At 44.4% G+C, this 12307-nt stretch overlaps 1 protein-coding gene across 2 annotated transcripts; it reads right to left on the bottom strand.

Annotated features, from left to right (window-relative positions):
• Nucleotides 1-2649: 2649 nt before the first annotated feature.
• Nucleotides 2650-12305, bottom strand: spmap2l (sperm microtubule associated protein 2 like). Of its 2 annotated transcripts, XM_076739601.1 has the most exons (8): nt 11891-12305; nt 11772-11802; nt 11070-11126; nt 10496-10630; nt 8990-9109; nt 6926-7067; nt 6488-6622; nt 2650-6033 (listed from the first exon to the last, which is right to left on the bottom strand). In XM_076739601.1, the coding sequence occupies exons 1-8, from the start codon at nt 11907-11909 to the stop codon at nt 5902-5904; spliced, it is 771 nt and encodes a 256-aa protein (XP_076595716.1). In that variant the 5' UTR covers nt 11910-12305; the 3' UTR covers nt 2650-5901. The 2 variants fall into 2 exon arrangements, with proteins under 2 accessions (XP_076595716.1, XP_076595717.1); XM_076739602.1 differs by lacking the exon at nt 11070-11126.
• Nucleotides 12306-12307: the final 2 nt, after the last annotated feature.

Here is a 12307-nt window from a genome sequence, read left to right as displayed (position 1 = left end):
TGTTCATTGGACAGTGAGTATTAGATATTTGTTGTTGCACAAATTTGTAATGAAATCAGAAAACCGAGGCTGAAAAGTGGAGCGGGAGACTGAGACGGGCTGCAGATGCTCATTTTACAGGACAGAAAGGGAAGCCTGAACCCTGTGTGTGTGTGTGTGTGTGTGTGTGTGTGTGTGTGTGTGTGTGTGTGTGTGTGTGTGTGTGTGTGTGTGTGTGTGTGTGTGTGTGTGTGTGAAGACAGTGAAGAAGGTGGGAGAAAGAGAGCGAGGATGAGGTTTCCTGCCAAAGAGCCTGGAGTGAAAACGCTGTGACTGTGGGAACTGTCTGCACCGAGTTTGACAGAAACCGACACCGAGCCAACAGGTAGTTCAACTGCTCATAAAACACACTGCTGCTTTTTACAGGCCGCTGTGACGGAGTGTTTACGCTGGCATCTGCCACACACACACACACACACACACACACACACTCACACACACACGCATTCATAAAGCATGAACACATCAGCGCTGATATTCCTGTTTACTGACGTTTTACTCCAGAAACTGAAACTTTCATTTAAAATCCGCTCACTCCGGACATGTTTTCTATTTATTTATGTGGACATTTAAATCCTCACAAGTACACACACACACCCACACATACACACACACACACACACACACAGAGTGGTGTCTGTTTCCTGAGCCTGGGGGTGTTTTCCTCTGTTCAGCTAAAAACAAGCCCATGTGTTCATAATGCGCACACACACACACACACACACACCCTTCACATTCACACACACACAGTCGTTCAAGCTGAAAACACACATCACATCCCAGCCCCCGCCGTCTCCCACACACCCATACATCACCATTTAATGTCGGTTTGCTTCACACAGGTAAAGTGAAGGTGCGACAGGTTGTTTGTGCCTCCTCTCGTGTTGAAGTGGTCGTGGTGGTGTTGAGGCTGACGGGATTATGGATGCAGGATTTAAATCATGATGTTTGGCTTTAGAAAGTCGCACCGCTTTGGAACAAAAAGTTGCAAATCACTGACATCTGTAGACTTTCTCATTTCCAGTTTCAACCACAGAGCCAAAGCACAGCCGTGCTCTTGCTGCTTTGGTGGACTTAAATACTGAACTGAAATATTTGCACCGATGTTGATTTTTGTGTTTTTGTGTCGCTGGTCGGCTTCAAAGAGTCAAATAACGTCTGAAACTGGGCTGTGCTGGACCATTTTTCTGACCATGAAACCAGTGATAAATAGACAATATATGACGATGTATAATGTGACGGTCTCTCCTAAACATCTCCGGGTGTTTCAGATCACTGGTGACACTGATGGAAGTCAGTGAGCCAGACTCATTATGGCAGTGTTGGATTGAGTGGATTGTAAAATGTGGCCTACTTTGAGTTTTTATGGGATTTAATTTACTGAATGATCCAAAATATCATTATTTCATCTGAAGCCTATTTTTTAGTTGAATTTCCAGGAAATATACTGACATGCATCAATATGGCTGTATAAAGTAATACTTAGCATCCTGTCATACACTCCTCAGTGACGACTTCGTGCTTTGAGAGTTGACTCCCAATAATCCTAATTTAAAGAAAGAGTGTCAGACAGGCTTTGTATGGCCACACAGGGGCAAATACAGGAAAAGCAAATCATCGATCTAATGATCCAAATTAAAGACTGTAAAGATTTACATTTTAATTTCCATTTTTACCTGTAAAAACCTGATTTGACTGATTACCTAAAAACAGCTGATTGTCCTAACAGTTGGCAATATGAGCCAGTTTAAAGGGAAGATGACACTTCAGTGACATAAGTCAGTGAGGGAATAGAGTTTCAAACATTCACCTGCTTGTTTAGTTTGGTGGAAAATCAGTTTTGTGTTGGCTGTAGACGAGGTCAAGGAGACAAACGCTCCTGCTGTCCTGCGTCAGGGGAAATGTGCCTCAGCCTCTCAGTCCTCCTCTGAAAGGATGATCTGAGTGTCTGATGCTTTGCCATAAGAGTCCATGAGAGTGTGTGCAGAATTTGAATGCAGTCTGGTTTTGTCTGTTGCTAAGAGGACTCTGCAGAGCTGCAGGGAATCTGCCATTTAGAGACCGCCGAGCTCGCTCTGCGGCGCTTTCTGCAGCCTGACTTTTTGTTCTTATTAATGTGACACTAATCTGATCACTTCATCGCCGTTTTTTAACCACCAGGGTCACAATTTAATCTGTTTTACTCTCCTGATTTCTCACTCAGTCTTCCTCTGAGGTTGGTTAACTTTCAGTTTTGAAGCCTTTAACTGTTGTACCATACCATCTTTGTACCATTTTTAAAGTGATTCTTCAACTAACTCTGCAAAAATTCCCCAAAATTGTGCTGGTTCCAGTTTTGTAAAATGTGAATATTTACTGGTTCTCGTATTTTCATTTCTCAGTAAATTGAATTTATTTGGGTTTTGACAGTGAGACTAAACAACCAATTTGTGTCAAGATGGGCTTTCAGATTATTAAAATAGGGATTTTTCCTCTATTTTCTGACATTAAATAACAAACTTTGACTCAATTTAAATCAACTTTATTGTCGTTGTATCTGCATACAACAAAACATAGTTCAGTCATTCCAAGAGAAACTTGCTGCAAAGAAAAACTGAAAAAAACAAAACAAAACAAAACCCAAAATCAAGGTAATAATATAATGGATAAAATAAAAGATAAGGTGTAAACTAGTTTTAAGAAATGGGCAGAGACAAAGTTACTGCACCAATACATCTCCGAGAAGGAGTTTCAAGTGATGAATTGATTGATTGAGATGATAATTGGCAGATAAGTTGCAGCTCCAATGTGTTTAGATGATACATAAATAAAATCAAAGAAGAAAGGATGAACACAGAACAGTTAGAGGTTTTAAAATTCTAAATATGTGCACAAATACGTCCATTTAACCAAATGAAGAACACAAAGAACAGCTGACAATTCAGGCCTCTTTTGTGTTCTTCATCCAATCAGCTGCCTGTGTTTGTGCACATGTGACATACTTTCTGCATTTGACAGCTTACTCTCATTTTTTCACTGATTCCTGCAGAGAAGTAAAAGACAGGAGGAGGCTTTAAAGGGACAGTTCACCCCAAAATCCAGTCGTGCTGTTTACTCTGAACTGTTCCTTTAACTGAATTCATCAGGATGTCAAGCTTGATGAATTTGAACCTTCATCCTATTAAAGAGTCAATGTTTATATGTGCTATTAATAACAAAAATGATCAAAAAACATTCTGGTCCCTGATTGTGTTTTAGCATGAGGACGACTCCCATTTCCAAAAGTTTCACTGACGATGTTTTGAGAGTCGACGCAGTTCGAGTTGACGGCAGTGCCATACGACACTTTGACTTTTTAAATCAGCTCCAACCAGAAGGTCCCCCACTCGTCAGTGTACTCGCTGCCTTTAGATTGTTGATTTGACCTCTTCACGCTGATCTGTTCGCAACTTGTCGTGAATTTATGCTGTCACTGAAAATGTGAAAGTTAGTGGAATCAGGCAACAAAGCAAAGCCTCCTCGACAAACTCTGACATGCAGGCGGCCTCTAGAGCGCCTTCAGAATAAAATGTGACCTTGTCTGGACTTCTGGATCCCTTCAGACACCTCTGGATAAACTCTGACGGGCTGGCAGCCCCTTTCGCGGCTTTTCTTCCCTCCTGAAGTCGACGCGTCGAAGATTCTCATTTTTCACTCGTCTGTTTCTGTTGTTTTGGACCATTTGCTCAAACGAATAAAGCAAAGTAAAACCATATGGATTTTCTGGTTTTACCTCATCCCACACAGCAAAAATGGTGGTTAATTAAGTAAATACTGAGTCTGCAGAGTAAAGTCCAGCAGATGTATTGGTCCAACTGGTTCCAGCTCAAAACCACAGCAGCATCAGACAGCCGCCAGCTCCTCACAGCTCAGGAAACATTTAGCAGAGCGTTGTTGTTTGGATAGTTCCTGTAACTCCACCCTGACACGGCTGTTTGCAGAGTTACACCATGCAAATCATGCAAAATGAACATAGAGATGATTCTATTGAGTATTAGTCATATCACTCAGGTGTGACGCAGGAAGGCATCAGAACAAGAAGGACCTGAAATAAACGCCCCTTCGTTATCTGACAGAGCAGGATGACGATATGAGAACGTCTTGTTTTAACTGCTTCCTGTGTTTAACAGAAGGTGTGGGCTGAATGCACACGACATCCTGTGTGAGGCTGTTGGCACAGAACAAACGAGTGTGAAGCGAAACACCAGCACAGACACTGAGACCGTGAACATGAGCGCTGAGTGCAAAGACGGAAATAAGTTTACATATTTACTGTATGAAAGTCAGACTTCTGATTATCTGTTCTGCAGCTTGTCAAGTATTAATGGTTTGCATATAGATGGACTGTGTGGACACGGCAAAAGCAACATCCAGATGCCAAAAATCAAAACAGCAGCCTTACAAAAATACAAGTTTGGCTGCTAATATTGATTATTTTCATTATCAATTATCATGGCCCTTATCTTTCAAATTCAGAAAAGACGCCTCATTTCTCTAAAAACGTTATTTCTCAGTTTGTTCTCTTCTTGCATGGTTTCCTGCGTCTCTCCAGGCATGAAGATACAAAGAAAAGATGCAGTTTAGGAAAGCGTGGATGTAATTGAAGAGACTTTGGATGAATCCAAAGAGTCACTGAAGTCAAACATTCACACCTGCTGCTCTTAAAGGTGCACTGTGGAGGTTTTGACCACTGGTGGTGCTGTAGAGCCATGTTTTGATTCATGGCAGGCGATAACAAAGATCTCTGGCTCCACCTGTTTACTGTGAGTTAGACTCCAGCAAACATCCGCCTCAGGGAAATGTTTGTTTGGCTAAACCTCAGCTTTCTCTCCTCCTCCTCCTCCTCACTAACTTGCGGCCCCAGGTCGCAGTCGCAGCGGGCTAATCCCAGATTAGCCTCCCGGTGGGGCGTGAGTTCAATCTCTCTGATGTCTGGCCGAACTGGGCCGCGAACCTGCGCTGATCTGAGCCCATGCTGGCTGCCACCGCCTGCGGCGCTGCAAATCAAATTACAGACAAGGCGTCCACCTCTGACACATCAACTGTGACCGTTTTTTATGCAACGCTCACTTCCAGGCTCCAGCAGTGAACGTGGGATTACAGTGGATTTCCAGACTGAACCTCTGAACTCAGCTGTGGCCAGATTGTGGTGTTTTCACCAAGTTGTGACCTCTTACAGGAGAAAGAGGAGCGTCTGGAAGACTTGGGTAAAGAGATGGAGATGTCAGTGGAGAAACGACTCTTTGAAGACTTCTGAAGAATAGTTTCTGAACAAAAATCAGCGAGCTGATTTCGTCTGTGCACAAGGATTCGCTCACACATGCTTGTGATTGAAACGCAGAATCCAGATCATGTGCAAAGGGAAAACCCTGCGGATCATCATATCAAACCGAGGCTCAGACAAAAGCTGCAGATCACAGACATGATTTTATTCCTGACATTATTCACCTTCTCTCTCTGACATTTAAACCAGTAATATTTCCTCAATTCTAACATCGCAGTCCAAAATTTCATGCATGTGGTAATGATATCAACAGACAACCAGAAATGGAAAAAACAGTTTGAGTTCTTGCTCACATTTGCCCTCCAGATCACTTGATTTCCTAAAAATGTGCTAATTCTGATCATGTTTGTAGTTTAAATTAATTTGTTTTAGTTAATTTTCATGCTGCCATTTACATCCTGCCACTAAATTCAGATTAATTTGTCTTTCATTTGTTTGGAGTTTGCAGTTCGATGTACTTTGATTATATTTCTGCAAATCATCTAAAAACCTCAACAATCTGCTCTCGTATTCTCTGAATGAGCGTCACACACTGATGAGCACTGACTTGGCCGTGACGCTCAGGTGGACGACAGACTTCGGCGGCTCCACTCCGGTTCTCGTGGAGGGACGTAGTCCTTGGAGAGCTGTTTCGGTGTCGCCAGCATTTCAACACGAGCGCTGGCTGTGGCTCCACGTGCCGCCTTTGAGACCTGATTTTAGAGATTCAGACATTTAGTGCACAGTTTTAATTCTGACAGTAATCTCAGAGCTGAGGGGACGTCCAGGAAACTCAGACACGACTCCAACTCATGCCTTAAAAGATGTTTCTCATGTTGCTGCTGTTCAAATAAATGATCTTTAGTCACTGCGCATGTTTCTGTCTGTCATTAAAGAGTCAGACTGCAAAAGCACTGATCATAAAAACCTGTGCAAGCAGAGGATCCATCAAATACTCGTTCGACTGATGAAAATTATTGGAAAATTCCACAATTAAGCGACAGCACAATTCATTATGTGAAACTCCACAGTTGATGGCAGAGAGCAGCTTCAAACAGCTGGAAATCATTTGAATTGACTGTGATTTCAAGCATATGGCCAAACTTTGCTGTTTCATCCAACAATCCCTGAATCCTCAAACTGCAGCAGAATGACGGAGGCTCTTACAGTCCAGATCGGTTCCTCCGGGCGGCCGAGCTGCCAGCAGATGTTGCTCTCCTTCAGTTTGGGCAGTGACAGCTGGACCAGGCGCTGAGACGCTCGGGCCGTCTTGGACGCAGAGGAAACGATGGATGTGACGCTCTGTGGAACACAAACAGACATCCTCTGAATTCAATGTGACAGCCTTCGGTGATTGGCTAAATTGCTTGCAGTGGTCTAATAAAATCATATATATTAAAGACATAATGTAAATTCTCTGCTGGCTGGTGCATTTGCGTTCTCTTACAGCGTATCATCATGTTGTCTGCTCCTTTACAGACACTTGAACACCAGCAGACTGTGAGGACTGTGATCACAGGGTCACAGATCTTCTCTGCTGAATGCCAAGGCCGACATGAGGCTGCCTGCTGGTTTCCTCTGTGTGTCTGTGCTTTGGGATCTCACCTCTCGGCTGCTCTGGAAGTCCGGATGCTCCCGTTTGGGTCTGGAGAGCTGCAGCAGCCGCAGGGTGATCGCAGCAGCTTTCGCTTTGGCATCGACGTGCCAGATGGGACAGTTTGTGTCGCACTGAGGTGTGTGAGGAGGCCTGTGGGACCAGCAGAAAGACGAGAGCCCTCTGATTGAGCCGTTCGTCTGTATGAGAAGCAGCTTTCACTGTACTCTCAGAGGACGTGTGTCTAATTTTAGAGGGAGAAGTGTTTGATATTTATCTGCCTCGCGGCTTCTGCTGCCTGGTTTATTTATTTAGCTTTTTTTGTGTTGTTTCCTTTTTGAGGAACAAGATGAGAGGATCCGCTTTCGCCTGCTGGTGAGGATTATTTTTTGGTTCTGAAACAGCAATCAATGTCATGTCTGCTATTTAGATCCTGAAAACAAATACTCATCTCGTGTGCTGGATTCAGGGAAGCCTGCATGCATCCCTCCTCAACATGCTCTGCTGCGGTGTTCAGGATTTATAAAAAGACTTCCGCGGCTGTCTGCGGGCGTCCCAGGGGTCCTGAACTTTGGACAATGAGCTCTATTGTCTCCGCTCCTCGCTCTCCCACAGCCTGACACTGAAATAACAGATGTCCAAACGTTGGCTTCCTTATGCAGCGTGGAGACCCGAGCCTCCGCTTCGCCTTCTCATATTTAACTGTATGTTGTGTTATATTCTGCAGCGAGTCAGCGCTAAACTTTGGTCTGAAAGTGGAGCCCTGAGAGAGAATAAAAGCTTTGGAGGGCTGGATGTGGACATAATCTCTAAAACAGAAACATACTGAACACACTTCTTTATATTAAAGCAGCAATGAGAAGTTTTACAAAGCTGTCGGTGGAGAAAAGATAAAGCAATAATCAAAATACAATAAGAAGACATTGAAACTCGTTCAACTACTAACTAACACTGCCCTCTACCTACTTCAGCTACATTTAGGACGGCCACTACTAATTATTTTCTTCTTTTTGGATTAACTGACTCATTGATTAGCATAGCATTGTCTGATTAGCAGACAAATATTTAATAAATTCAATTTAAGTTATATGAAGGCAGTAAGATCTTCACATTTGAGAGGGTGGAGCCAATAAACGTCAAGTAATTTCAACCACAAGGTTTTTTGCTCCTGACCCCAACGTGGGCAACCTCCTGACAATCGATGGATTCTCACTCTTTATCTCAAGTAATTTTCTTCCAAACACACTGAGCTGATCATTTCAGCGTCAGAACAGCAGGAGAGAAACGTGATAAAAGAAGAGACACCAACAAGCAAACACCACAGCTCAACAACTGTGAAGAGCAAAGAGAAAAAGCTCCTTCATTAATCTAAACATCTTTTTTTTAGACATCAGATTTCAACAGAATTTAGTCTGTTTTGACATGAAGCACATCCTGACTGTACTTAGTCGAGTCGAGACACTGACATGAAGCTAAACAATGGCCGATGGCGCCTCTGTGGCTCAGAGGTTAACAGGTGACCGAGAATGAAAACATCCCGTCATCGAGTCCAGACGGGAGCCTTTCTTTCATCTCTCTGTCCCTCGTTTCCTGTCGGTGGTTCTACTGTTCGTAACCCACAACCCTGATCCCAGAAAGTCTGGACTGTGAGCAAAACATGAATAAAAACAGATTCAATCATCTGCAAACAAACTGTGTTTACTGACAGCAGTTTTCTGAAGAGTTCCTGAGCTCATGCAGTAACTTCCTTTATCCAATCATGTGTTCACAAAGTGGTGAACCTCGCTCCATCCTCGCTTGTGAACGACTGAGCCTCTCCAGGACGCCCCTTTCATACCCAGTCATGACACTCTCACCTGTTAGCAATGAGCCTGTTCACCTGTGGCCTGTATTTCAGTGGGTGGATGCACACCACCTCCACAACGAGCTCTCATGTATCTGTCTCGCTGCTCGCTGAGCTTTAAAGCTGCCGGTTGGGTAACCTTAAACACCATCACTGCTTTGGCCTGGGTTTGTTTGGTTCAGCTCCACCTCTCACCTTACTGGTTGTGTCTGATGTCTAATGAGGCTTTTACCCGACTTCCTGGGAGCTGCGCCTCCTGGTTTTGGGTGTTGACAAGCGGACAATGTGCTCGTACTGGAAGGAAGGACGCTGGGTCTTCCTGAAGAAGCTCGCCTCCTCCTCCTCCTCCTTCCTGCAGGAAAATGGAAGCCATTACCACATCCACTATATGTTGTGCTTGGACAAAAGAATGTCTTGAGGCAGAAGGATGGGGGGGGGGGGGGGGGGTGCAGAACAATGGAGGAGTGTCAGTGTGTGGCTGATGACGGAGGTATGAGTGGAAAATCGTCTACAACTGCAAAAACATTTAAGTTTGTTAAACACTTGGTTGAGACAGAGGAGTGACACAAAAGGCCAAATGCTCCCTGCTGACAGTCTCAATGTGACTCATTGTTTTGCTCTTTAAGCAAACAGTCAAATATGTAGTGAAATTTTTAAAGAGTGAATCGTCTCTGCAAATCATTCCTGAGCAATGAAAGACTAAATGAGTTATGAATTCATCCTCCTAACAAGTGCTGTCTCTTGTTTTTGACTCCACCCTCTGAAATCGGCCCTGTACTTGCTTGGATATCGCTAGTTTAAAACAGTTCGCTGCAGTTTTGAAGGTATAACTGAGCCTTTTTTTAAAGCACATATCTGAGATTCACTTCAGATTTGCATCTTCAGCAGGAACCCGTGGACTCCAGGCTGAGCGCCACAGACAGACTTCATGATGTACAACAGCAAAAAAACCCCCAGCAAATTCTCACTGTGATTTCTCCACTATTGACACTGAGGCTTTACGCCAGTGTGATATTTGATTCTGTGTTTAGAAACTAGAGGACATCGAGCAGCCGTCTGCCACATAATCAGATTAGAAATGAAGAAAATGGAACAGACTGGACTGCAGAGTGATGTGATTAGAAGTGTAATTATCAGGCTATATTTATCACAAACTTAGTTCAGTATTCAGCTAATCAATGCAAAACCAGCCGATATATACATCATGTTTGCATCCAGCAGCCTAAACCAGCCTCATCTTCTCACAGTTGGTCCACACTGCGATGAATCTCTGAACCAAAGCAGCAGACGACGTCATCTCCACTGACAGTAAACAGTGTGTTTGTCCGGGAAGGTGCACTTCCTGCGTGGGCTTCTGATTGAATTTCACTGGATGTTACTGTGCTTTTAATGTGACAGCTGAGGCAGGGGAACAACAAACATCAAAATAAAAGCCTCGGCAGCTGTAACTACCACCACGGCCTCTCGTGCACTAATTGATCCCGACGGCTGTGATCGGACGCAGCTGGCATCAGGCCTGAACATCACTTTGCAGTTTGCATTTCCTGAATCAACGGTGTGCCATCAAGTCATTACCCTTCAGCTTTGCAAACATTTTCTCAAATATGTTGACGCACCACAACTTAAAAAGCTTGTGAGCCGTCTGCTGGAGCGTGAACACAAGCACCCCCCCCCCCCCCCCCCCGCCTTTCTGATAGAGTCATCCATAATGTTGTGGGTGCAGACAGGCTGCAGTTACCTCCGGGGGTCCTCCCTTGCTGAGAAGTCTCTTTTGTGCCTGGCCAGGTGTTGGATTCGTGCACTTGGAACGGCTCCGAGCGCTGCAGTGGAGATGGGCCCCGCTGGCTCCCGGCCGCCCCAGCTCAGCCTCTCACTGATCAATGAAGAGATGGAGTTTCCAATGAGGAGACGCCATCGTGAAAATGTTGGTGCAGAAGCAGAATAAATATTTTCCAAACCGGCGGATGAAAGAAGGATACTCTCAATCAAACGTGACCTCTGTTCATTTCCTCATTATTTCGCCCTTTCAAGCATTCAGAGCGCGCCAGGCAGCTGTCTTTAATTATGCAGTTTAGAAAAACGGCACTCAAGTCAGGAAACACTGACCACAGAGGCTCCTGGAGGCTGGAGTCCAGTTCAAACTAGATCAATGAACAAATATGTGATTTCCTATAATGTGACCGATCAAACAGAGCTGGTCCTGCAAACACCAATGAGCAGAGGCCACTGTGATGAGGAGTTCATGTGATGATGAGTTCACGCGCTATCGGACAGAAAGGAGAGGAAAAACTCAGTGTGACTCAGCTACTCACCAAGGAGTCGTGGCCCAAACAGTTTTTGAGGTTTTGTGCTGCGCCAGATCTAAGATTCTGAAAAAAAAAAAAAAAAAAACCCAAAACATACCATTCCCCAAAATCAGCCTTAAATACGAGAGTAATTCAGAGACTTTGGGCTCGCGGGGAACATGCAATCACTCAGTGGGTCTCTGCTGAGGGTTTTCTTCTTCCTGGCGGAGCTGTGACATCCAAAGTCTGGTACTCCTCAGTTAAAAAGTTGGCTTGGACCTCTAAACCTCACTGTGGCCTCTAATCAATCTCAAAGACACAACTGTCGGAGTTTATCTGAGAACCAAACATTTTCATGAAAGGACGGACTGAAAGAGAAACGTCGGCTTTTAGACTTTTTCTTTATTCCACGGTGATTCCTGAAAGTGAAAGCTGAAAGGTTTATTCATAACTGTTTCTAACATACACTTATAGTTAGCTAAAAGTTGATTCATAAAGATGAGTAACGTTGGCTAAAAGTGACGAATAAACAGCTGAAATAGCCAAAGGTGATGAATGCATTGTTATACAGGAACATTACGATGGAATAGCTGTATAGAAATGATTAACAAATAAACAAAAAAGCACCACTGGTAAATATTCAGTAGTTACTTTAAAATGTCCATTATGATCTGAACTTGTGCACCTGAAAAGGTGAGAAATCCCTAAACATGGTGTTCGTTACTTCACCTGTTTGATGGACCAAATCTGGACCGAAGGCCTGCTAGAAAAAACAGAAACAAAAGAAACCAGAGTGAAAAAGGAAGCAGCTTGAGGACTGTGCGGCTCGTGAAAGCGGCTGAACTCACCTTGTTTTCCAGACACCATCTCGGCTGGCAGCGGCTGGATGTGTCTTACCGCCTGTCGATGGTGTCACGATGATCTCCTGCTGTTGCTACGGAGCCGGCGTCCTTAGCGACCAGCTCCACACCTGAGGACTCCCTGAAACTGGAGTCCGCACACTCGACCCATCCATCCTTCTGTCTCAAGACTTCCGTCGCAGGGTGTTTAAAGGAAAGCGATACGTCGAGGTCAGCGGCTGCTGCAGTGTGTTTGGATCAGACTCCACATACAGAAACACTTTGATGGCCTGACGGCAGAGACGCTGTCGGGGTGAACGTTAAGACGAGGCCTCTTCATCCCACGTGAAGTCAGCCCGCGCTCCCGGATAAGCTCTTTTTATTAGTTTTAACCATGAATGTGGCGCCGCAGGGTGTCCTGATGGG

Source organism: Chaetodon auriga, chromosome 9 (assembly GCF_051107435.1).
Source record: "Chaetodon auriga isolate fChaAug3 chromosome 9, fChaAug3.hap1, whole genome shotgun sequence".
Lineage (NCBI taxonomy): Eukaryota > Metazoa > Chordata > Actinopteri > Chaetodontiformes > Chaetodontidae > Chaetodon > Chaetodon auriga.
The sequence above is the reverse complement of the archived record's forward strand: the minus strand, read 5'-3'. Positions and strand labels throughout refer to the sequence as shown.

What these genes read in the sequence shown, in the direction of transcription:
- spmap2l (XM_076739601.1), bottom strand. An exon ending in AGATTTGGTCCATCAAACAG is followed by an intron (nt 11,127 to 11,771) that starts GTGAAGTAACGA and finishes TTTTTTTTTCAG; the next exon opens with AATCTTAGATCTGGCGCAGC. An exon ending in ACTTCCAGAGCAGCCGAGAG is followed by an intron (nt 6,623 to 6,925) that starts GTGAGATCCCAA and finishes TGTGTTCCACAG; the next exon opens with AGCGTCACATCCATCGTTTC.